The sequence below is a fragment of the Annulohypoxylon truncatum genome (genome assembly GCF_022578515.1).
Source record: "Annulohypoxylon truncatum strain CBS 140777 unplaced genomic scaffold F4807scaffold_4, whole genome shotgun sequence".
Lineage (NCBI taxonomy): Eukaryota > Fungi > Ascomycota > Sordariomycetes > Xylariales > Hypoxylaceae > Annulohypoxylon > Annulohypoxylon truncatum.
In genome coordinates, this window is record NW_025953790.1 from 55,456 (window position 1) to 78,355 (window position 22,900).

The window sequence follows — 22,900 nt, forward strand, 5'->3', positions numbered from 1 at the left end:
ACACATGGATAATTTCAGTGGGTCCTACTTGTTATCGCTACGATATGTAGGCTGGATTAACCTTTATCCGCCAACACCACTGTTTATATCGATAAACTTTCAGCGGAACAGCCCCCCACAAGGTCCGTGCACTTCGAAAGAAATCGCAGCGATCAACTTCACTTAGAACCCTTCAATCCTTAACCTCAACACCAAATCCGCACCCGAAAATGGCCTCAGCCCTCGCAATCGGAGGTGGCGTTGCAGTCGCTGCATTTCTCGTACGTAGCTCTATTCACATTTCCCTACATACCCCAAATATCAGCTAATGACCTCGATCCAAGGGCCGCGCAGGTCTCGTCGCATGGCGGCGCTCCCGGGGCGGCGTCGGAGCTCTAGGCAAGGCCTTCTACAAGGGCGGATTCGAGCCGCGCATGACCAAGAAAGAAGCCACCCTGATACTGTCCCTCAAGTACGACTCCCTATTATCTGCCCAAGTATATTCCGATTAGGGGGGCCAGTTGCTAAACAAATCGCATCAGTGAACGAGCCCTCACCAAAGAAAAAGTCCGCAAGGCCCACCGTACGCTAATGCTCCTGAACCACCCGGACCGAGGTGGAAGCCCGTATTTAGCCACAAAAGTCAACGAGGCGAAGGAATTCTTGGAGAAAAATAGTTAGCGCCTAGGGAGGCCTAGATGTAAAATGTATAACACGGCGGCATGCATAGAGCGATGGCGTTATGGTCACGGTTTAAAGGGGGATTTCGATAGGCCATGGGTGGGTTCCATTCTGCTTGTATTACAAATATGGCCCTTATTTCAGAGGCCGACCCTCTTCTCGAATCCATCGCAAATTCGCATCCATTATCAGCACGGGAAAAAAAATTAGGAAATAAGCAACGGGACAACTGCACGCCCCCTTCATCGCCCGAATAGTGAATTCTCATATTCTCGTTTCTGAAGACAATGTTGCAGAATGGTTAACACAAGCCAGGTCGGAAATTTCGAAAGCATAAGTAGCTAGTGGCATTGAAGAAGTCGCAGTTCAAAAGCTTCACCATTCTCCTTGTGCTCTCGGCGCTAGGGAACGCACATTAGTACCGTTCAGAGCAGCTGAAGAGCTATTAACTTACGAAGGTGAGCTGTATTCGGAACCGGCTCTGACGATACTTGAGGTTGACCTCCATCGTCTAATGCACCGTCGCTCCACTCGTCGTCCCTATGTTCGGTAGGCGAGGAATCAGCGTTTATATGATCAAGTCCATCCGTACGTAGATATACTTACCCTGGTTCAATAGCATTGTTATACCCCTGTCTTGAAAAGTCCTTGGCCGCTTGTTGCACCGCCATGGCTATCATGGCACGGAGTGTGTACGTCGCATCATTCCCTGCGTTGTGGAAGTTATAGCCTGGTATCCCTAACTCCTCGCAAACAGTGGAAAGGCCACGGCCATTGGCCGTCTTCCGAAGACGTTGGAACATCGATTTCGTGTCTATCTCGTCCGTAAAGTGCGGCACTCGCCAGACGTTAAACCCAACTTTCGTGAGATAATTGAGATCTTGAGCCATGTCATGCCCGACCATGATGACTGGCCGTTTATCCTCGGATTCCGTGTCTCCGATAATAGTACCTATCATCCGAGCAATATCCCTGGAATAGACATATTCAGAAACGCTAGAAAACGTGAGCTTCGATCCTCATTCTGGACAAGAGAGCCATACCCAAACCCAAACAGTTGAGGGCATCCTTGGACATAGGTCGAGTTGATCTTGTCCATGTGCTCTCGGATTACGAAATGGCGGGATTTGATCAACTCAAACCAGTTACAACCATCCTTACCCGGCGGGATACGTCTTGTGTCCTCGGTATCGAGGACTGCGAATCCTACTTCGGTAATTACATGTCTTGACCTCTCCCACGCCTCAACATCGACACAGACAAATCGCACCGAATCCTTCGTTTGGAACGGAACTGGCTTGTCCACGTCCCATGTTGCCATCGATGCCCCTCAGTAAAGAGTTAGTCCCTTGAAAATAGTTACCCGGATAATGAGGAAGCCGAACCAGGATTGAATCCAAACCCAAACTCATTGCGGCCTCGGAGAAGTCCGAGGTACCTCTGTGATCGTTTGATCATTCGTCCGTAACCCTTTTGGCGCTCGATCCTCTTAATTCTAGTCGCTTCGGGGTTCTTCTTTTTCTTGCCTGACTTAATGGAATTGTGTATCTCCTCCATCTTGTTCTTGAAGACCTCCAAGGCAGACGCGTTCAGGCCTGTTAAGTCATCTTTGGGGAGCCCTTTGGCTTGGTTCTTGAGCCGCTCTAAATCGTCGAGGCTCCGAGCGCGACCCAAAAAGTGAGGAAGAGGTAATCCCCAATTTCCAAAGGCAAGGGAGAATTTCTCACCCGCCTGGCCCCTTGGAATGGAGAGCGGTAGGTTCAGCTGGTTACTGACGACATTGAGGAAGTCCTTGAATTGGGAAGTGGGAACCAGGAGAAGGGGATCTCTGCCAAGTCCGCTTGGGTCAGACAGATAGTAGCTATTTTGTGATTAGCACAGGTACATAATTTAAATAGACTAGTTAGCTGTTCATGGTCTCCACAGCGAAAGATAAGAAGGGCAAGGCGGGAAGAGGGTAATACACACGCATCCCAAGAACGATTCTTAAATAAGACCAAGTTGAAGGTCTCTCCTACCTAAGTCGAAGTCAGTAATTTCATCTTCCACCTACCTGATTTAAGAAGTATGCATACCAATTCTTGATTCTGTTTGTTACCGTAGGCATATGGGAAAGCTCGAATGGCCTTCCAGGCACAAAACTCCATGCCCTTCTTCGATACTTCACCTATATTCATCATCTGTAGTCTTGATGATAAGCCACCCGTAACTGCTCGAGCAGTATCATTCAAGGTAGCCCGAGAGCCTATAAAGGAAGTAAGCAAAGCTGCCTAATCGTGATAATCGTGACGATGAGTCTTGGGTATGAATTATAGACCAGCAGATTTCCGTAGAGTTTGTCTGGGAGTTAAAATTATAATGACTGTTTGCTTTGAATACTGAAGCTTGTCTTGAAAGTTGGATGGGAAAGGAGAAAAGGGCAAATAATACGAATGATATGGGATTCATTAATAGTGTTAGACGCCATACCTTCGCCGAAGGGTATGGAACTTCTGGCGTGCTCCATGATTTTCCCTTTATGAGCCGAGGAAGTCTTTTGGTGGGTAGTTTTGTGTGTATATCTCAGGTTATCGTTCGCAAGGCTGTTGTCATAGAGATAGAATTCGAATTTGGTGTCTGGAAGAGAATCCAGAGCCTCGAAAGAAAAGGAAATACAGGACTACACAAATCCACGTCAGCTGTGTAAGGCTACAAGGTAGGTAGCAATCGCAAAGCTTCGGACCACTAATTTCTACTGACTGGTTGCTTCCAATGTAGAATGTTTTCTCTAGGTACCTAATTCAAACAGGTATAACTTTAAATATATGTCTACAGACACTTGTTGGTAATTGCCTGGGTACCTCCTACATAAGCTTGGTGCGTACTTGCCTATCTAAACCAAAGGGATATATTTCAGGTAAGTGCTACTCTGTTATATAGGTCATTTAAACACTGACATTCATTGGTAGGATGACATCAATTGAGTTGTCCCAATATCCCGCTAAGCAGTGTGATCAGACAGTGTGATCAGGTCATACTATGTACCTAGGTACGAGGAGGGGTTCTTATGGTAGACTACATATACACATCAATAGTTGTGACTTCCTCACACAGTATTTGCCTACCTAACACATAGGCACCTACCTCTCATATGTTCGTTCTTAGTAAGGGATCCGAGTGAGAGTGCAAACCTTACACATCCATATTGTCAGGTTTGGGGCGGCAAGTCAACGTGAAAGGTAGTAGGTAGGTAGCAAATGGGTAGAATAGTGACTAGAGTATCGCGCAACCCCTCTTAAATCTAGGGGAGGCGAAGCCTCCCTTATATATCTGCGGCCTAGCCGCTAGCTAGCCCCTGTCTCCACTTATGCCCCTGACACATATAAGCAACGTCATACGCAGCAGGTAATAATATTAGGTATATAAATGTCGGTCGTGGTAAAATCAGGCTTCATAGGTAGGTATGTCACTTAGCCCAGCTTCTCTCGTAGAAGATACTAGAGATACAAAGGTCCATAGTTAAAACATAGTGGTCTTACACGAACGTATAGTTTTTATCAAGTTTGATGGCTAGAAGTTTCCAAACCGCAGCTGGTTCACCTAATTTGAAACGAATATCTTCTATCTCTTTAATAACTTGTTACCTTCCCTAGAATATACAGGAATTTATCTCTAATTATAAGACTGCATTAATGCCCTGAAAAAAAAGGTCTCTATTGGCCCATGTTAATGAAGAGCGGGTATATGTTGTCAGTGTAGGTAGTTATTAAGCTATTTTACATTCGGAAATCCCGATTCGTCTGCAATGTAGTCGGTGCTGACCAAGCCACGGACGCTCGGGGATCATAAACCCAACAGGTGGTGAGCGTCGATTCTCGTATAGCAGGGTGTGAGAAATAGAAACTTCAAACCTTTTCCGCCTTATCCTACTTTCCATTCATCTTGTCGAGGATGAACTGGGTGACTTCACTTCGGAAAGGCTCTTCGTATGCTTTTAGAGCCTCGGCCATGTCCGTAGGGTCAAGTTCTCCCAAGATCTCGTAGGATTTCTCGTACAGAAGTTCGCGAAGAACACTTCCGCTGTCCGTTGGAATGTGTTCCCATACTTTGGGAATTACATCGCAGAGACAACCATCGTCATTTTTAATGGCGCAGGTATCTCGTATTGTATAAAGAACAAATTTTTGAAAGTTACTCGCTAGGATCGCTTGACCGAGTAAAAAGCAATCTACTAAATTCAATAGCCTGTTGAGTAGTCGTTCCTCCCCTCGGTCCCCATGATCGTCAAGAGAGGGACCGGCAAAGCCGTGGTCGAGCCAGTATTTGAAGGTGGCGAGGGAAGCCTTTGTTGCGAATTCCGATTCCACTTCCAATAAAATCTCCTTAGAATTGGGTCTAATAAGCCCAAATTGCCACTTGAAGTAGTCGGAATTGGCTACCAGCTGCGCTTCATATACTGTTATCTCATTACCTGCTTCATTCTTAATGGTAACAACAGACCCATTAGGGACACTAAAGGGGATGGTTAGAGATGAAAGATGAGACTCTTACTGTTGTGGGGTTGAAATACCTGGGTTCGGGATGATACATCGTGCTAGTTACGGTCTTGCAATTTCGATGAGTAGGAATATTTGAAGGACGGAATCGGGCGAGATGGTGTGCTGTCGTAAATGGATCAAGCGAGGAATTTGTTGTCTGCAACTTTGGCTATTAGACACTGAGCTTATTAGATCCCTAAGGTAGATTTAGTGAGCAAGAAGTATAAAACTATTAAAGCGTAATAACTAGCCAGCGACCGAGGATTTATAGACTTTTCTCGCGGTTGCTGGCCTGGTAGGATTGCGAATACTTTATAAAGAGATGGATACACTTCTTGTTTGCTGGAATTATGGCAAGTGGTGGAAAAGGTGGTCCCATACCAGAGAGCGTAAGGAATTAAATGGTTGGCGTAAGTTTGGAAGGTGTGGATGATTCCTAATGAAACGCAAGGCTAGGGGCTGAGGTTGACTAGAGTGAGGATCTAATAAGATAGAAGTGCTAGATAGATCAATCAGTGAGAACTAGAAAGCTTTGATTGTCAAGGCAATGCCTTGAAAACATGGAAACACGATTTTACGGAGAAAAGCACTTTAACTCTACGTTGGATAGATGAATCTCGTTTTCCTCATGAGACTTGAAGTCACAAAACTAGAAAATCTTTTGTTAATTGTTATTAATTCAATGGGGGGTAATCGTCTCTGCGTTGACTAAGTTCCCAGTGGAGATATAGAAGATGAATTATTTAGTTATTTGTACTTATAAGGGTTATATTGGAATACCTGTAGTAACTTTTCAATTGGCTTGGAAGGGAACAGGAGAGTAGAACTTAGGTATGATTGAATAGTAATTGAAAAGGCCCTCAAAGGGTGAATCTACGTAGGTACCTGTAAAAAGAATATTTCTATCATTTAATCTCCAAAGAGCTACCCATATAGGTTCAAAGTGAAAATCAACTAAAGATGGGTTAGGAATACCGGTTATTTAGGTGCAGTTACGTGACTACGACTCTCCTTTAATACTGGGATCAAACGCTCCCCTGACAGGCGATAATCTACTAGCACTGGGTTGGGAAAACTAGTACTAATACGCTCTTGATATTAACACTGAGCCCTATTCAACTTGATATGTTCATACTCGCCTGTGACTTCGTGGGGGTATCTTTGGATACATACCCACCTGGTACTCAAGGATCATTTGCCAACTTGACAACACTTATAAGAATGACATATTCCCAAGAGTCTACTACTGTGCTATACAATGGACCATCTAGCACTCACATATTCTTTCTTCTTAAGGATCTATTGATTATATAGAACTCGGAAGAATAGAATACCCTTGTCTTTTCATCAATTCCCTTGATATAATGCGCGTCGCTTCTTGCAACGATCTCATTGTTTATCGTTTCACGATCGTTGAAAAGCTTAATACAGATGATAAAGGACCCAGAGAAACCAATATAGCACTATTCTGAGCAGGACATGATGGCTAAGCTTGGAACCTTACTCGCGAGTAATGTACATGAATTCATTAAATTTTCGGCCTTCGTATTAGGGTGGAAATCAGGAGAATCATTTTCTAAAGAACTGAACGACAAGTTAGTAACATAAGCAATGAATGTGGAATATAAATGAGTCATACCTCTGTAGCCTCCTCAGCAGATACGTCAGAAGGTTCGGATACGCTCTTGTCAATGAGACCTAGTGTGGCTCTCGCTCCTTTCATCTGCCACCACAACTCTCTTCTATCACCCCCAAGCTCACCAGAGAGCAAGCGCTTCTTCAAGTCTTTCAAGAATGAGTTGTATAAAGCCGGCATCTCCCACCTTACCATCGTATCTCTAAACACGCCAAGGTCTTCTACAGCCCGGTCGTACCCGCTGTCTCCGAGGCTGTTTGAGATGAGCGAGCGGATGATACCGCCCATCTGCTTCGCAGCGTCTTCGATCTCGGACTCCTCGCTAGCATACTCTACCATTTGCTTGAACTCGGGGATGGCGTTCTCCGGGTCGATCTTTTTGCGCTTGTTCTGAGGCTGCTTAAGGAGAGCATCGACATCGAGGCCTGAGATTGGCTCGGGTTTATTGCCCTTCTCTCTCCTACCCTTGGCTTTAGGTGGTACTGTACAGAGGTTAGCTCAAAATGTCGAAGATGCTTTAATGCAATAATATACGGCACCTTTCTTGACGTTAGCTTCAGCTATTAGATCTTCAAGCCTAGATTTGGCTTTGGCGATTAGATCTTCTGGCGGGTTCGAGTATTTGAGTAATATTGGGGCAACTGGAGGAAGCGGCTGGTCTGGATAAATCGCACGGTGCCGAACGACCTGATTAATACGATGAAGCGGGGGACAGAACACATCCTCAACTGCGGCATATTCTAAGCTACGATTCCTTTGAGATGTTAGCCCTGCAGTGTCCTTGAATTTGCTTATAACGCTTACCCCTCTTCATTCTTTACCCAGGCGGAAATGTCCATAGCATCGACATAGTCATCCATGGCCTCCGAGAGGTCTTTGCTGGGTAAAAGTCGATGATCTTCGTATTTTACATTGCCAGTGACCGTAATCACCTTGTCAAGGGGAGGGAACTGATAATTTCTGACGTCTTCTGCAAAGGGCAACGGAACATCATATAAACACTCAAAATCAGGTTCGATATGAGGGGCAAGGAGGACGAGAGCAGGCTCCTTTCCGTCCTTCGTTACGATGCGGGCTACTGCGTAAGACTCAAGCTCCTGAAGGGAGTGGATGAAGGAGGAGAGCTTAAGCGCGGCCGCATCGTTCAATTTCTGGGCGACCGTCTGGCACGTCTCCCCCATGTTGAAAAATGGATCATACTAAGTAGGTTAGCGTACGAAATGGATTGATAGTCAGGGGTTATCCACCTTCTCTTGGTGTACGAAGCCCAAGATAGTGAAACATTTCGTGGTCTCAATCTTGGTAATGTTGTACTCCGACTCGCTAATGTGGACAGCCGTTCTTCCGTATTCATATCCCTTTGCCAACGATTCGAATTCGACATCTCGTTTCCCTCCCGGTGCTTCGGGATCATTGACCTTATATGTCCTGGCATTTTTCACAGCGGCGAATGCGCCAGTAGGTTCCACGCCTTCCATCTCATCGCTTCCAACGCCCTGAGAAGGGCCAGGGTTGGTCGAGAGCACCACTCGACTAGCAGGTGGAATCGTCGCCTTGTGCGTCTTGAAATACCGTTCTACGCTGATACTCATAGCATCTTTATGTTCTGCGGGATTCCCTAAGGTGAGTTCTCCGTCATACGTCTTATATGGCCTGACGGGCTTGATTCTCGGCGTCTCAAGTTCGGAAATAGCCTCTGCCATGGTGCCATATATCCCATCACATTTTTCGATGAGCTCCTTCAGTAGTCCCTCATTCGTACTCTTTTGACCCGACTTGTCTTCTTCCTTGAAGCCAAATTCCGCATCATCAAAGTCTATACCCCTGAATATAGCGAGCATTAATATAAGATCGAGATCGCCACGTAAGAAACTTACAAGACTACAAGCTCGATTCCGCAGTCCTTGATCTTCGCTGCAATGTCGTCGAAGTCATCAGGATCAACGGATCCCTCGCCATCTGTAACCAAGATAATTTTGCGCTTGTATTTCAGCTTCTTAGTAAATCTCTCGATCATATCCACGGCTAGCACTATAGCCGAGATAGAGTCGCCGGATACAGTGTTGCTGGGCTTGATGAGGCTTTGCAAGCTGCGCAGGTTGGTCAAGTTCATGGGGCCGAGTTCTTGCAGAATCGAGATATTCTCATAGCCGTCTCCTTGCTGGTCCTGTAAGGGGTTGCTAGTCTCGTCGGTCCTTACGCCAACTGCTCCGACGGTCCACGTCTTTCGTGACGCGGCGACGGTTGTAGTAATCTTGTCCCATACATAACGCATACCCCAATCAAGATCAGATTCGGTTCTTCCATTGTGACAGTTTCCCATCGACGACCCGAGGTCGATAATGTAGACTGTAGCCTCCTTATCTGCCATGGCGGCGAATGTATGCGGAGAAATAGAATGCGTGAGAGGTACGGAACTATGTGCAATAATAGGGAGTAAATATCAGTCAAGGCACTCGTTCAACACCATGAATGTCCATATTGTTGGAATTGTCTGCAAGGTACGACATCTGCCTAGAAAAGACAAGTACTTTGTATACTTACCTGATTTATGGATCCATGACTTGAACTTGCTCTTTGAGGCGCGTCGTTCCCACTAGGCAGGCGCGTAGGCACCTGACTGGGAGCACATGCGCCTAATCGGCCGAGACCAATCAGCACCTTGACTTGGCCCAAGCTCCCCCCGCTCCAAATTGCCGTGGATGGTACGATTGAGTTGCCGCAACGCACGACACTTCCCAAACGTCACCGTTCTACGAAACTTTAACAAACCCACTAAACTTTCCTCGTTGAATCTTTACCAATTTTACCTCATTGTGCCCTCTTGTCTTCATATTTTAACCATCGCACAGTACATAAGTAATCGTCAATATGGGTGAAGGATCAGTGCTCTTTACTTTAGCACCATACCAGGTCCTATCGTAAGTCCAACTGAGCAACCAGCCAATCACCTGTGCACCGTATAATACGTAGCACCAGCAACATCAAGCTGCATGAACTAATCTAGCATACCTAGCTACGGCACACTTCTCGGGACGCAGGTTTTCCACGTAAGTGGCTCGTCGTTCGAACAATACTCACGAATCTTCACGAATCCACTATACCCTACCAAATTACCAACCCTTAAGTCGAGCACGGCGAGCTTTATAGACCGAACTGACCAATGTAAAACAAAACCTAGACTTTCTTCAACTCCATAGCCTCCTTCAAAGTCCTCGAGCGGCCTCAGTTCGCCATCCTTCAGCGCGCCGTCTTTCCCATATACTTTGGCATTCAGACTGCTAGCCCCGTAGTTCTAGCCCTGACATACCCGGGTAGTAAGAGCGGCCTCGGTGTGCCCTCGAGTCTCGTCGGTGTATTGCATGCATCGAACCGCTGGGGTGTGTTAGTACCTCTCGGGACCATATTTGCGACGGGCCTTTTGAACCTGGCCTACCTACTCCCTGAGACGAACAAGATCACCGCCCTAAGGCGAGAGCAAGGTAAAATATGCAGAGAATATAGCTAAGAATGCTTTTTGTTAATACATATTAATGTTGCAGAGACGAAGGACGGAAAAGCCAGCTACGATGCGAAACCGCATTCGAAGGAGATGGCTGAATTGAACAAGCAATTTGGCAAGATTCACGGCATCTCATCGCTAGCGAACCTCATCACCTTATTAGCAACCGTCGTCTACGGCATCAACCTATCCGCCAGGCTCGAATAAGGCGAAGGTGTACCAGTGTCTATATGTAACGAATCACGTGTATATGAAAGAAAAGTTGAAACGTCGGACGTCGATCAAGTATCTCAAATTGGAACCAAATTGTCAATTTATTATAACAACGCTATCTATCCAGCCTATCCAATCACCCTTGAACGCTTCCATAGAAAAGATCATGTGAGCTTCCAGACTTGGCCAGAACCTTTCTCCCGGTCTGCTAGGGGATCTTATTTTCTAATCTCCACCGCCCTAAAAATGCGCCGCTTAAAACACTCCGAAACGGTAAGCGTATCCAGCACGCCCGGATCCCTGGGTATAATGCATACAAAGGGAAAATGCCAAAGCTCGGCAGCCAATGCGATGTTTGAACTTCGCCGTGACACATGGCAAATCCCCGAAGACGAAAAGTTGGAAAATGTGCCGCTGGTTCTGTTTATCCCTTTATTTTGTTAATGAAATTGACTTTTATATTTGACCCGCTAAAGCGAGCAGTTGCCTCTTAGCGTCAGCTAGTTTCTTCGCTCGGGTTTCCTCGTCTTCGACGACGGGCTTTCTGGATGGTTTGGTGGCTGCTCGCTGCAGAGAGCTGTAGAGAGACCGTGGCAACGGCTTCTTAGCTAGTTGACGGGCCACGTCCAGCTCCTCCGTCGGCGGTGCGTACTCTCGCTCTAGCGGCGAGATTGGGTAACTGGTGCCAATCATCTGGTTGATCTTGGTGTTCGGTGACGGTGCTGGCGACGGTGATGTCTCTTCCTCCGACTCCGAAAGCGACGATGTTGTGGGCGATGGCGAAGTACCGCGAAAGTAGTCGCCCTCTGTTTCGGAGGGCTTGCTAAAGACCCTTCGTCCCTTGGTAGGGGTTGTGCGAGTGGGGGCTTTGGGGAATGTGATAGGAGCCCCCATCCTGAAAGTGAACGTCTCTCTGTGGTCGGACATGGTGGTGAAGTAGCTGCTTCGTAGTTTGCGAGCGAAGTGTATGTGGATTGTGGAAGACGGATATGAGACGCTTAGATAAAGCCTGTAGTAAGCAGAGGTCCGGCCGAATTCGTTGAGGTATAAGTAGTCGAGTTGTAGAAGGCGTCTTCCCGCTTTGGTAGATGGATCGACAGATAAGTAGCTCGCTTGGAATAGTAGATGGGGAAGTTGAACTAGAAGAATAGAACGAAGAGAGAAGAATCGAAAAAAGGGAGAGAGAGACACAGACAGAGAGAGAGCACGAGACATATATGTATGCGTATGCGGCATGGGATAAGCACAACATAGACTCCTCATCCCGTTACGAACTACGATACGACCCCCACTCCCCACTCTCTAGGGGACCTCGCTCGGAAGAGGGATCTACTATGTTACTAACGCCGCATCCTCTGTGGAGTGGACTACATTCACCGCCGAGTTTATCAACAGCTAGCTGCAAGCAAGGGTGCCGTCAGCGGGTGAATTATGCCACTGTATGGGATATTACATACTCAATTAGTTGAATTAGCTGCAATCAGGGTCTCGGCCCCACTTTCCTACTGGATCCAAGCAGCCCAAGCACACCACTATGCAGGTAGTATGCATGGTATCGTGAATGAAATCTCTACAAGGCGGCGCCAATTGGACGTGCGAAATGGGTAGCTTGATTGGCAAGGCGGTGGAACCCTTGGGGTGGCATCGTTTCTGACTATTTCACGACTACAGGAGACGGCTAGCTTTGTATATAGTAGGAAATCAACGCCGGTCCGAAGATCTTGATGTTTTTTTGGAAGGTATTAACATGCCAACTTGTCCTCGTGTACTGCTGCCGAGCGGGAAAATGGACATTTGATAGACGGTCATACTTCGTTCCGAACGGACACGTGATTACCCTCTCGGCAGACAGTATTAATTAACAGCATTTTATTACGGGAGTAACACGAATTCCGCTAAGCGAGCTCACCCCGTAGTACCAAGGTTTATTAGCGACTTAATTAGCCCGTTGAACCCGTTGTCTGCTTGAATCCGATGGTGTAATTACTAAGAAGCTGTGTTTATGAATTACAAAGTCACTACAGTCGGGATGTGTTATAATACTTGGTCATCTACGACGATTAAGTGCGACCTTCTCATCGTGAATGCTACTCATGCAGGTAGGGTAATCTGTAGTGTCCGGACAGATCGTCTTCGAAGATCCAGGAGGGTTCAACAGCGACATATAGCGTCAAGATGCTTGTTGCCGTGTAGACGAGTCAAAAGCAAGGCTTACGCTACCGCACCAAGAACTGCGGATGTGCTAAGCGGCGACGCCTCCATATGTTGTCCGTCATCATCGTCGGCCATAAGTTCTTGTCGGGACTCCGGTACTGGTGGGGCTGGAGGATTGTGGGCTGCGTGACAGGCCGCAGACATGGGCTCTTGACATAAGAAAATATACGTATTTCACCTGCAGTTGAATTAAATAGAAATTGTTGGCCACCTGCAAGCTATTTTGTTGAATAAGACGTTGGCGTCTTTTCTTTCCTTTTTCTCATGGATCTATCTAGGATTAACTGCTTATCCTCATGCATTGAGGCGTCCCCGCAGCCCGCGAGGACAAATAGATTTCGCGGTCAAGCTTTGATGTTCCGGACCGAGCTGCACGGTTGCGTCATACTGCAGTAGAATGTAGACATATATGGTGGGTGATACACCCCTTCAATGCGCATGTGAGGACATCTAGCATACGCCATCCGACCATTAGAACATAGCGAGATCTAGGGCTACTTCTGCTTGGCCTTCTGTTTCTTGGCTAAGTCGCTCGACCGAATCACCTTGGGCGTTGCTGCAGGTGTTCTATACGGAGTGAAGCTAGGTATGAAAGCACCAACCTGCTTCTTGTAAAGCTCGTACTCCGAATACTTTCCGGAGCTGATTGATTCCGTAAGCCAGGTTGATCCCTGAAACACCATGATCAAAGACAGAGGACCTAAGCCGGCCCAGCTGTAAAGACATTTGCTTGCGTAACAGCTCCATTGGTATAATAGGACCCAGATGGTTTGTTCGGCCGCAAAATTCGGGTGCCTACAGTATGCCCACAGACCGGATGTGATGAAACCTCGGTCAAGGTCTTCCTGCGTAAACCCGCTTCCTCGCGGGATCTTTGCCGTTTCTTGGTACTGCTTCTTCGCTGCTTGGTAGTCTGGAATGCTAACAGTCAACGATGAATCACACTGGTTTTGCGTCGTGGAACTCACCCCATTGTTGCTGGTCGCTGACCCATTCGGACAGAATGAGCCCGAGTTGGGCGGCTGCGAAGCTTAGGTCCACTGCTGTAATATCCTGCTCGAAGTTCGCAGTCATCATTATGATATATGTCGGTGCAGCGAGAAGAAAGAGTAATATGCTTTGGATAAACGAGATGAATGTGACATTCAACAGGAAGAAAAGTGCCGGGTGTGTTTGGCTGCGAATTATTGCCCTGTAACGATTGTCCCATTAAAATACTGACTCGAATATGACAAGATAGAATACGCACCATCTATAATCCTCTGATCCAACATTGTAACCACCTTTCCGTGTGTAATTATAGGTTAATCGAGCCTTGTAAATGGATGTCAGCTACCGGTTCCTTAACGATGCCATGTTCTTATATCTTCACATACGCTCCATATCACACTCCAAAATAGTATTAAATCCACCCTTCGACTCGGCAGACCGTTTAAATGAGACCAAGCAGCAAAATGAGCATTGTATATCGTAGGCAACAGACTCCACATACGGTCAACCTGGGAATAGTTCCGGTTGAGTTCGGATACGACCAAGAATATGACGCCGAGGAATATGGAAAACCCAAGTCCAGATACCAACGGATTGGTGTCTTTGTATAACTCGACAATTGATTCATGGCTTGAGACAGCATCGATTATCTTCGCAGGCAAATCGTAGACTTGAGATAGGTATGGTTCAACCACTTGGGAGTAATCGGCACAATCTTCGAGATTCTTCACCCGCGGCAACGCCATCTTTACTTATTAGATATAGGTAAATTGATGTTCGGTCGTATCGTAGGATTGGAGAGGCAGACGACAGTTACAGATTAGAATATTGATGTTAATGGTTAAGGTACGTCATGACTCTCCTTAAGTTGATAAAGTCAAAAGTGAAGCTAGTACGTAGCTTAATCCTTACAAGTTTCAATAAAGCTTCGGATCTTAAGATTGTGTCGCACGGACCAATCTGCTCCACACTAGGAACTCTCTAACAGGGGCAGGGGTAAGCTCCAACGTCCAATCAAAGAGTTTATTTATTCCGGGATCATACGTATGCAGTTGTGAAGTTTTATCTTAGAAAAATGAAAAAGTTGGGAAGGCACGCGACGATGATATTAGAAAATGCTCAAGCGGAATATCCAAGCTCATAAATCGCTCCAAACAACTATCGAAGCTCATAGGGCTAGAGAACCACTTCCGGTTCTATTGACAATGAAATAGACATGGAACGTCGTCTTCTAAATAGTTATTTGCCGTTCTCGACCGCGAGTAACGGCGTTGCTCATGAGACGCATCCTTAGCTGCTTGTGTCGTATCGGGAGGACACACCAAATCACAGCAGTTGAATTTGGCATTTTCAAGTTCCCTAAACGACTCAAATCGACTATGAGAGTTCTTTGCGTCGCCGAGAAACCTTCTATCGCAAAAGCCGTTGCGGGCCATCTCTCGGGCGGTCGAGCTCAAAGTGTTCGTTCTTAATTCTCTATCGACTCGCCAGCTAGACAATGCCTTTTGCTAACCCCGAATTAGCACAATACACCCGAGAAATACATCAAGAACTATGTTTTTGACTATGATTTTGGGCATCCCTGGGGCCAGTGCCAGGTTACCATGACTTCTGTACTCGGTCATATTACCTCAGCCGTTTTCCCTGCCGAGTATAAGAGCTGGGAATATCCACCACCCGAACGCTTGTTCGACGCCCCTGTGAATATCATCATATCCGAGGTCCACGCACCAGTGTCCTACATCAAAGCTATTCACTCTTCTAACGTACATTGCAGGACAAAACGAAAGTGGCGGACAACATCGAGAAGCAGGCACGCTACGCCAACGCATTATGCATATGGACCGATTGTGATCGAGAAGGCGAACACATAGGCTACGAGATATGCGAGGCCGCTAAGAAGGGCAACAGGACTCTGGATATTAAGAGGGCCAAGTTCAGCAATATCGAGAGAGCGTCAGTCACCTACTTCATCTGCTCTTGCATGGTATCCAACTAAATATACTTAGGCACATCTTGAATGCATCCCGCAACCTCATCAATCTTGATCATAAGCAAGTTAACGCAGTAGCGTCCCGTATCGAACTGGATCTCAGGATAGGATACGCGTTTACTCGATTCTTGACTACGAATATAAGAACACTGGGTGGGCCCCTTCAAAGGCTTGTTGTAAGCTATGGTTCGTCCCGTCACCTTATCGGCTCGTAAAACCGTACCCCTCTAATATCGCAGGATCTTGTCAATTCCCAACCCTGGGATTCGTGGTAGATCGGTATTTCAAGGTGAGAAATTTCAAGCCGGAGCCGTTCTGGAGCATCAAAGTCATGCACAAACGAGAAGGCATAGACGTCAATTTCAGTTGGTCACGTCATCGCCTCTTTGATAGGGCTTCGGTAGTCGTTCTTTACGAGAGATGTCTTACGGCGAAGATGGCCAAGGTGGTTAAGGTCCAGGAGAAACCTACGAAGAAGTGGAAGCCGTTGCCCCTGACCACGGTTGAGTTGCAGAAGATGGCAACGAGATTTCTGCGTATGACAGGTCAGCAAGCCATGGAGGCTGCGGAAAGCCTCTACAATAAGGGTTTCATCAGCTACCCCAGAACGGAAACCGACCGCTTCGATTCCGGTATGAATTTACGCGCGTTGGTTCAAAAGCAGACGCAATCCGATTCCTGGGGCGAATTTGCGCAGAATCTAGTCAATGGAGGATTTCAACAGCCGCGACAAGGTCGAAACGACGATAAAGCGCACCCCCCCATTCATCCTATCACCTTTGTAGCACCGCCAGTCCTAAACGATAGAGAAAAGAAAGTCTACGAGTTCGTTGTTAGACGCTTCCTAGCCTGCTGCTCGGAGGATGCCAAGGGTGTCGCCACAGACGTCGATATCCTATACGGCGAAGAATCCTTCCATGCCCATGGCGTTGTCGTGCTAGAGCGAAATTACTTAGACGTATACGTCTACGACAAGTGGACCGGGACTGTGCAGCTTCCCAAATTCACTGTGGGCGAAGTCTTCGAGCCTACCGAAGCTCTTATGACGGAGGGCAAGACCGCGGCGCCTAATTATCTTACTGAAGCTGATTTAATTGCTCTCATGGACGCCAATGGAATCGGAACAGATGCTACAATGGCCGAACACATCCAGAAAATTCAAGAAAGAGAATATGTCCGTACTGTGCCTCGAGCTTCCCGCCCAGCAGACGAGGGCGAAGAGGATGATGATGCTCCGGCCGCGCGGGGAGGACGCGGTAGCCGAGGTGGCCGAGGTGGCCGTGCCCGGGGAGGTCGAGGCGGAGGACTTACAGCCAGCACTAGAGGGGGAATTATGGAGTTTATCCCAACGCAGCTAGGTGTAGCCCTGATCGAAGGATTTGACAGAATGAACTTCGAGACCAGTCTTGGGAAACCGTTTTTAAGAAAAGAGATGGAACTGAAAATGAAGGCCATTTGCGAAGGTCGTACCACCAAAGAGGTCGTCCTAAGCGAGAGTATTCACCAATATCGTCAAGTCTACATGCAATCAAAGGAAAAGCTGACGGTTCTCAAAGCAGTAAGTTTATCTCTTAGTCTTATCTCATCCAGGGCTATATACTAACTTAAAATGAAGGCATGTCGGCAGTATATCTTCCAACAAAATGGCGGCTGAAGGAGAAGGTACATTTGGGTTTACTAATTGGCGCGGTCGAGGTATCATCGGATCCCACCAAAGAAACTCACGGAATATGAGTGTTCACTCGTGTGCTACCATAAAGTAGTAACACATACGCATACGGCACAGGATTTTTACGGCCCGACTCCTTGGTGGAAGATTACATATTGTTGATCGAAGTTGGCCCGCCACCGAGCCTTGGTCTACGGCGGCTCCGAACATCGGCCCTCCAGTTACTCAGACGTTGACGCTCAGCATGAAGGTATCCTTCAGGCAGAATTCAGTTCTACGGTGGGTTGAGCGAGTTTGAGACGCGTGCGAAGCACACATTTGCGAATTGGATGAAACTCGAATGCAGGACCCAGCGAGCCAATTCGTCGGGATGTGCCTATATGGACCATACGTGCATTCAAGATGTGTATCACGACGATAGTGCAAAACATACTACATAATACCAAGCTATATTACCCGCGTATCCCCACCGAACTAAGTAAGAGCATCTCGTCGGATCGCGCTATGTCAAAACGTGGGGGAATCATACTGGATGATGGGCAGTTCTCGCGAAACTCTGGCGGGGTATTCAAACTCTACGAAGTCGAGATGCAGACGCAACATGCGACCCTGAGAGCCCCTCTTCGAATACGACCATTCAGGATCGTGTACTACCCGACCTGCGTACCTTTTTCTTCCCTTTTCTGCTCTATCACACCTTCGACTGCCGAGGCAACCGTGCTAAGATCTATCGCTGTCTACCTCTTTCTTGGCCATCATCACCATCGTCATCACCATTAGCTCCGTCAATGATGACGGTGCTGACTAATAGGACTAATTGGCTTACGTCTGAATACCGTGACTGCGGCGTAGGCGGTGGCTATCGCAATGACGATGCATAATCAATGCAAAGGCTACTAAATCTGAGTCTTCGACCTCGGAGCCAATCCATCGGACTACCATGGTATGTGCGTCACGTCTTTTCGTCACTGGCTAAGACCACGGCTAGCCCAAAGTCGCGCATCACGATACCAGTTCTTGACCAATCACAGCTGGGCGCATGCGCAACGTGAGGAATTGCTGGGACGATGACATTTCAAAAATCGGAAATCATGTGGCACCGAGCCAACCTATCTAGTAGCGTAGCCTTGAATTTCAATGGCTTCAAAGTGTGTGCACCATTGATAGCCGGCAAGCTAGCAAGGAACTTACTACTAATGATTCGGAATATACATCGAACTGTACTTAGGTAGGTAGGCACACGAAAACATCAGCGTAGCCGACGAACAGGCGAAGCTGAGATTGTACATGGTCCAACAATCTTTGGTCAATTGGATTGACGGGAATGAGGTCCCCAGCCTTCTTGTCTTGCTTTTCCTTGCCTTGCCTATATCGGTATCGTTGTCATTGGATCGCAAGAAGAACGTGACGCGAAATGTACCTGCGGGAGATTTCCTGTGAACTGATAACGCGGGTTTCTAGTCTCGGCTACCCAGCGAGGATCGATTGGCTTCCTGGGTTAGAGATAGTACCATTCCATCCCTTGACATGCGAGATAGCCGGGTGGCCAAATAGGTGGGTGGCTGGATGGATGGCTTTGGAGTGCCCGGCTCAAAGGCGATTTTTAGTATCAAGCCGTCCCTAAAGCAAGACCGGCACATGCCCCACGAACGGGTTTCTTTGTGGGACACCGAAGAGATTCAGCATCTGCGCAATGATGGAATGGATGGGGATGGCATGTCTTTTATCTTCTTGACCTTACTATATCTATCCATGCCCGTCACCGGGATGACATGTGTATGTATTGTCCATGTAAGCAGCTGGGCAGGTTCAGGGCAATCGGAAAACATGTGGCCCAGGGCGTGTTGATCGGGTTCATACCCATACCACACGGCTTCAATCTAGGAATAAGCTGCATCTCTCGGGAATGTACCGAAGGTTCCATAGCGACAAACAAGCCAGGCACCAAATAAGGACGGGGAAACAACAAAGATCTGCGAGGAGGCTGCATACTTCGTTTTTTAGGTAGGTACACGCTCTTCAATGCTTGACGCTGCTTGCTAGATCTACAGTACCTAAATGTCAACTAACGTCAACTAACAGCGGCCGGAGGACACGCATCATGAAATGAGTCAAGTTGACGGGCCAGTCAAAGATGGCTATGTACCTATCATAACCCTGTCTACCTACCTGTTTATCTTTCGTCTGTGACATTAAACAATGATAAGGCCATAACAGACACGACACCAGAGTCGCCACGGTACGTACAACCTCAACCACACCACGAATTGTATGTTAGGTAGAGTTGGGAATTGGGAGTTGGGAGTTGGGTATGTGTTACGTGTTGTTGGCGTATGTACCTATGTAAGGTTCCTGAATAAGACTCAGTCGGATTCAGGCTATGACATGATGATGAATGTAAGTACCTCAGCCGCTGTTTCTCGTCTTTAACAGCGCTATCCCGAACTTCGAATTCAAGTTATTATTAGAGACATTGATGTACCCATGTAGTGTACTTAGGATGCGGAGTATTTCAATGAAAGCATTGAAGTAGCAGCCCAGCCGTACCGTGCCGAATTGATGTACGTTTGGGTTTGGGTTTGGTTTAGGTTAATCTAGTCCTAGTCTGGCTTGGCTTGGAGAAGAAGAATCGGAATGGGAGTGGAAAAGGAATTCGACATAGAAGGTTCGATGTTCAAATGTTCTTTGGTATGAGGTAGGTACATACAACACTTGTAGGAGCAGAAAAGGTACTCTGCACAATGTACCCCATATATTAGAAGCACCACCCGTAATTTGCTAGGGCCACTCTCGAACATTGCGTCCAAGCAATCAGATTCGTAGGTGGCTCCTTGTGCCCTGTGCGCTGTGCAATGCCTGCTGACCAAGTCGAACAACACCCCCCTTGACTTCCCATCCATTGATTCATTGTCTTAGGCACTTAGCGAGCAATTACATTAGTAGGTCGCAGCCGTCGCCTTTTCCCACGTTGATCTTTCCTTTCGTCAAGGAACATCAACAACAACAGAGAAATCAACATCACCGCAAAATTGTTTTTTGCAAACCCCCAAGAGTCATCCCAAGTCACAGTCAAGATAATCGCGTCAGCTTTGGCCATCTCCGCCTATTTTTGAACTTTTTGTTTTCCGTAAAGAAAACAAAGATCAATCTGTTTGCCATTACCGCTTTCCACCTACTTCGGACTTGTCCTTGTAAGTGACTCACCCGCCTGCGCTTGTTCGTGTAGTGCCTTGTCATCGTCACCAAAACATCGTCACCTGTCAAAAGAACCGACTTCGCCTCAACACTCCACATCTCAATTTTCTATCTATAAAATCTCATATTCCGTGTCGCTTACATCCGCAGACACGACCCGAAGTACTCAATACCAAAAATGGCAACCATGGCATCGGCTACTGCTGTTCGCGATATCCCAAAGACCTCCCATCCCAGCCGAGACAACTTAACTGCTGTAGCGGCTGCTCGGAGTGTTCCTGTGACACGACCTCATTCCCTTCCGACTCCCCCCAATTCCATATCACCTACGCTACCACCCCATGGTCTCAAGGCCCAATTGCAAAGGGCCAAGCTCGATACCGTCGACTCCGACCTGGACCTTCACGAAGGTGCTGATCATAGTCCTATCGGCTCACCGAGTTTCGAGTCAACAGGAGCCATCACTCCAGCGATGCTGGCCAAATTCCATCTTCCAGATATCCTGCTGAACCACGGACCCTTGGCCATCCGCTATATCATGGGTTACCTAACTACCTCGGTCCCCGGCTTCGCGGGCATCTCTCCGCCAAAGGCGCGAAGGTTAGTCGTGGCAGCGTTGGAAGGACGTGGACAAGGGCACGGTGCATCTGAAGGTGGAGGAGTGGGTGGAGTTGGCGGTGTCGTGGAATTCCAGAAGGTCGGATGGGGCCGGTGGGACGCTAGGCGACGCGGCCAGCCTTCGCGAGATGCATCTCGACAGTCCGGCGGTGAAGGCGATGCCGGATCCTATCCGACTAGCATACCAATCTCGAAAGGTGCAGGGTGGAACGCTGACCGCTCCCGATTGAACGCACGTGCCACTAGCCACGGCAATTCTGCGGCCTTCTCTCACGACGATAGGGACGTTAACATGATGGAGAACGAAGCCGATAAGATGTCTCTCGACTCTCTAGACGGCCCCGCGTCGGCTTCGTGCTCGTCGGCACCGGATAATGAAGACATGGTCATGAACGACGATCCCGAAGACGCCACCGACGATGAAGACTGGGCAGCTGTGGGAGCTGCAGCACTGCGGGCGGCCTCGTACTCTAATCCTACCGAGGCTCGCCAAGGATCGAACTTCCCCTCTCGTGTATATAACTCTTGCGGCTTTCGATCGTACTCCGGAAATACCGGGATGCTTCGGGAGCCACGTCTCGACAATATCGACCTGGACGCGCTGGCTGCCTCGTCAGATGCTCAAGAGCGCGAGGCTATCCAGGCTCTTTTGCAACTCGGTTCTGTATAAATATTTAAGCATGGGCGGCGTTTTATGAGGATAGCCCGACTCGGACGGGCTTGGTTTGGTTGGCTGTTTTACTGGCTGGGCTGGTTAGTCATCTTGTCATTCCTTGATCGAGATGTGGCGTTCCTCTCGATCATCATTGTTATCATCTGGCATCTTCTGTTTTTTCCGACATCCGGCGTCTCTGGCTTCTCGACGGCATCTAGGACATCCCCATATTTCCGCTCTGGAGGGATCACGGTTTTGGAATAATCATCCTTATTGATGGTACAATTTGCATGGCATTTCTCTCAACCTTGGAGGCGGGGCGCATCTCCACGGTTGTGAGTGGTTCGGAGTTTTTGTCTTTCAACTTCTTTCTTCCCCTTTTCTACACGAATCACGAACGCTATGCCGAGTTGCCCGATATACCCTTATCGGGAATTTATCGGCTCCAGCCCAGAGGAATCGAGTTACCTTGAGCCAGTGGGAAATCCCTCGTGCGCTCGGTGCCGACTACTTCCGGGGACATATTCTCTTGCACATTATACCCCTTTGCGACGTACATACTCGACTTTTAATATCCCAATTTCCGCTGGCAGAAAATTCCCCCTGTTTGAACATCACTTGCGGAGGGAGCAATACACGATTTATCACCCTTCCGATGTCCGCCGAATATCGGAAGAAGGCACTTGCACGGTATATTTATTGCAGGGCCACAGTTTGATACATTTAGCACTTTTAATTAATGCGTATCGAGAAGACGAGGAGAGACGAGAGACGAAGGAAGTTGATATGTTTAGCTGGATATAGACGGTAGTCAAATTGATGGCACTACGTTTAGTATAGGTTTAGAAGGAACAGGGCCGATCAGACATTTGTGAGGTGGTTGTCGTTCAACCTATGTACCAACAATAGTCTTATATGTCGACTACAACATGTCGCATACGGTGATGCAACTCGGCCGATGGAAGAGGATCAAAGGAACAAAAGCGTCCGGTCTTTTTGGAGGGTCGTTGGATTAGCTGTAACCGCATTCTAGCTCTT

At 47.6% G+C, this 22,900-nt stretch overlaps 9 protein-coding genes across 9 annotated transcripts; 4 read left to right on the forward strand and 5 right to left on the reverse strand.

Moving 5' to 3' along the window:
• Nucleotides 1–131: 131 nt before the first annotated feature.
• Nucleotides 132–973, forward strand: F4807DRAFT_410206 (mitochondrial chaperone). Its single transcript, XM_047996601.1, has 3 exons — nucleotides 132–260; nucleotides 324–451; nucleotides 522–973. Exons 1-3 carry the CDS (start codon nucleotides 210–212, stop codon nucleotides 658–660), a joined length of 318 nt encoding a protein of 105 aa, XP_047857748.1. The 5' UTR covers nucleotides 132–209; the 3' UTR covers nucleotides 661–973.
• Nucleotides 974–1,035: 62 nt separating this feature from the next.
• On the reverse strand, nucleotides 1,036–3,166 carry F4807DRAFT_456570 (uncharacterized protein; the record flags this gene model as incomplete). Its single annotated transcript, XM_048000892.1, has 8 exons — nucleotides 1,036–1,061; nucleotides 1,115–1,200; nucleotides 1,267–1,656; nucleotides 1,704–1,989; nucleotides 2,046–2,521; nucleotides 2,629–2,678; nucleotides 2,736–2,905; nucleotides 3,130–3,166. The coding sequence occupies 8 exons, from the start codon at nucleotides 3,164–3,166 to the stop codon at nucleotides 1,036–1,038; spliced, it is 1,521 nt and encodes a 506-aa protein (XP_047857749.1).
• A 1,399-nt stretch (nucleotides 3,167–4,565) lies between these two features.
• F4807DRAFT_456571 (uncharacterized protein) lies at nucleotides 4,566–5,229 on the reverse strand (the record flags this gene model as incomplete). Its single annotated transcript, XM_048000893.1, has 2 exons — nucleotides 4,566–5,151; nucleotides 5,210–5,229. The coding sequence occupies 2 exons, from the start codon at nucleotides 5,227–5,229 to the stop codon at nucleotides 4,566–4,568; spliced, it is 606 nt and encodes a 201-aa protein (XP_047857750.1).
• A 1,125-nt stretch (nucleotides 5,230–6,354) lies between these two features.
• On the reverse strand, nucleotides 6,355–9,421 carry F4807DRAFT_410215 (ATP-dependent DNA helicase II subunit 2). Its single transcript, XM_047996602.1, has 6 exons — nucleotides 8,691–9,421; nucleotides 8,061–8,637; nucleotides 7,618–8,012; nucleotides 7,353–7,567; nucleotides 6,817–7,295; nucleotides 6,355–6,761 (listed from the first exon to the last, which is right to left on the reverse strand). Exons 1-6 carry the CDS (start codon nucleotides 9,182–9,184, stop codon nucleotides 6,747–6,749), a joined length of 2,175 nt encoding a protein of 724 aa, XP_047857751.1. The 5' UTR covers nucleotides 9,185–9,421; the 3' UTR covers nucleotides 6,355–6,746.
• Nucleotides 9,422–9,454: 33 nt separating this feature from the next.
• On the forward strand, nucleotides 9,455–10,617 carry F4807DRAFT_410217 (uncharacterized protein). Its single transcript, XM_047996603.1, has 4 exons — nucleotides 9,455–9,734; nucleotides 9,830–9,863; nucleotides 9,995–10,295; nucleotides 10,356–10,617. Exons 1-4 carry the CDS (start codon nucleotides 9,685–9,687, stop codon nucleotides 10,520–10,522), a joined length of 552 nt encoding a protein of 183 aa, XP_047857752.1. The 5' UTR covers nucleotides 9,455–9,684; the 3' UTR covers nucleotides 10,523–10,617.
• On the reverse strand, nucleotides 10,618–12,298 carry F4807DRAFT_410221 (uncharacterized protein). The gene has a single exon (XM_047996604.1). It carries the CDS (start codon nucleotides 11,789–11,791, stop codon nucleotides 10,985–10,987), a length of 807 nt encoding a protein of 268 aa, XP_047857753.1. The 5' UTR covers nucleotides 11,792–12,298; the 3' UTR covers nucleotides 10,618–10,984.
• Nucleotides 12,299–12,921: 623 nt separating this feature from the next.
• F4807DRAFT_410223 (DUF1295-domain-containing protein) lies at nucleotides 12,922–14,626 on the reverse strand. Its single transcript, XM_047996605.1, has 4 exons — nucleotides 14,119–14,626; nucleotides 13,992–14,056; nucleotides 13,711–13,934; nucleotides 12,922–13,655 (listed from the first exon to the last, which is right to left on the reverse strand). The coding sequence occupies exons 1-4, from the start codon at nucleotides 14,476–14,478 to the stop codon at nucleotides 13,237–13,239; spliced, it is 1,068 nt and encodes a 355-aa protein (XP_047857754.1). The 5' UTR covers nucleotides 14,479–14,626; the 3' UTR covers nucleotides 12,922–13,236.
• A 485-nt stretch (nucleotides 14,627–15,111) lies between these two features.
• F4807DRAFT_456576 (prokaryotic type I DNA topoisomerase) lies at nucleotides 15,112–17,379 on the forward strand (the record flags this gene model as incomplete). The annotated part of the gene is made up of 6 exons (XM_048000894.1): nucleotides 15,112–15,192; nucleotides 15,256–15,453; nucleotides 15,510–15,688; nucleotides 15,742–15,911; nucleotides 15,965–17,283; nucleotides 17,341–17,379. 6 exons carry the CDS (start codon nucleotides 15,112–15,114, stop codon nucleotides 17,377–17,379), a joined length of 1,986 nt encoding a protein of 661 aa, XP_047857755.1.
• Nucleotides 17,380–20,623: 3,244 nt separating this feature from the next.
• F4807DRAFT_256062 (putative Sin3 binding protein-domain-containing protein) lies at nucleotides 20,624–22,071 on the forward strand. Its single transcript, XM_047994433.1, has one exon. The coding sequence runs from the start codon at nucleotides 20,768–20,770 to the stop codon at nucleotides 21,875–21,877; it is 1,110 nt and encodes a 369-aa protein (XP_047857756.1). The 5' UTR covers nucleotides 20,624–20,767; the 3' UTR covers nucleotides 21,878–22,071.
• The last annotated feature ends 829 nt before the right edge of the window (nucleotides 22,072–22,900 follow it).

Excerpts from the sequence above, each read along its gene's own strand:
- F4807DRAFT_410206 (XM_047996601.1), top strand. The coding sequence starts at position 210 with ATGGCCTCAGCCCTCGCAATCGGAGGTGGCGTTGCAGTCGCTGCATTT. Across the intron at positions 261-323 it reads TTGCAGTCGCTGCATTTCTC|GGCCGCGCAGGTCTCGTCGC; the intron begins GTACGTAGCTCT and ends CCTCGATCCAAG. Across the intron at positions 452-521 it reads ACCCTGATACTGTCCCTCAA|TGAACGAGCCCTCACCAAAG; the intron begins GTACGACTCCCT and ends AAATCGCATCAG.
- F4807DRAFT_410215 (XM_047996602.1), bottom strand. The coding sequence starts at position 9,184 with ATGGCAGATAAGGAGGCTACAGTCTACATTATCGACCTCGGGTCGTCG. Across the intron at positions 8,013-8,060 it reads GCTTCGTACACCAAGAGAAG|TATGATCCATTTTTCAACAT; the intron begins GTGGATAACCCC and ends TAACCTACTTAG. Across the intron at positions 7,568-7,617 it reads TGGGTAAAGAATGAAGAGGG|GAATCGTAGCTTAGAATATG; the intron begins GTAAGCGTTATA and ends AACATCTCAAAG.
- F4807DRAFT_410217 (XM_047996603.1), top strand. The coding sequence starts at position 9,685 with ATGGGTGAAGGATCAGTGCTCTTTACTTTAGCACCATACCAGGTCCTA. Across the intron at positions 9,864-9,994 it reads TCGGGACGCAGGTTTTCCAC|ACTTTCTTCAACTCCATAGC; the intron begins GTAAGTGGCTCG and ends AACAAAACCTAG. Across the intron at positions 10,296-10,355 it reads CGCCCTAAGGCGAGAGCAAG|AGACGAAGGACGGAAAAGCC; the intron begins GTAAAATATGCA and ends TTAATGTTGCAG.
- F4807DRAFT_410221 (XM_047996604.1), bottom strand. The coding sequence starts at position 11,791 with ATGAGGAGTCTATGTTGTGCTTATCCCATGCCGCATACGCATACATAT.
- F4807DRAFT_410223 (XM_047996605.1), bottom strand. The coding sequence starts at position 14,478 with ATGGCGTTGCCGCGGGTGAAGAATCTCGAAGATTGTGCCGATTACTCC. Across the intron at positions 14,057-14,118 it reads TTTGGAGTGTGATATGGAGC|GCTCGATTAACCTATAATTA; the intron begins GTATGTGAAGAT and ends TCCATTTACAAG. Across the intron at positions 13,935-13,991 it reads GGATCAGAGGATTATAGATG|GGCAATAATTCGCAGCCAAA; the intron begins GTGCGTATTCTA and ends CAATCGTTACAG.
- F4807DRAFT_256062 (XM_047994433.1), top strand. The coding sequence starts at position 20,768 with ATGGCAACCATGGCATCGGCTACTGCTGTTCGCGATATCCCAAAGACC.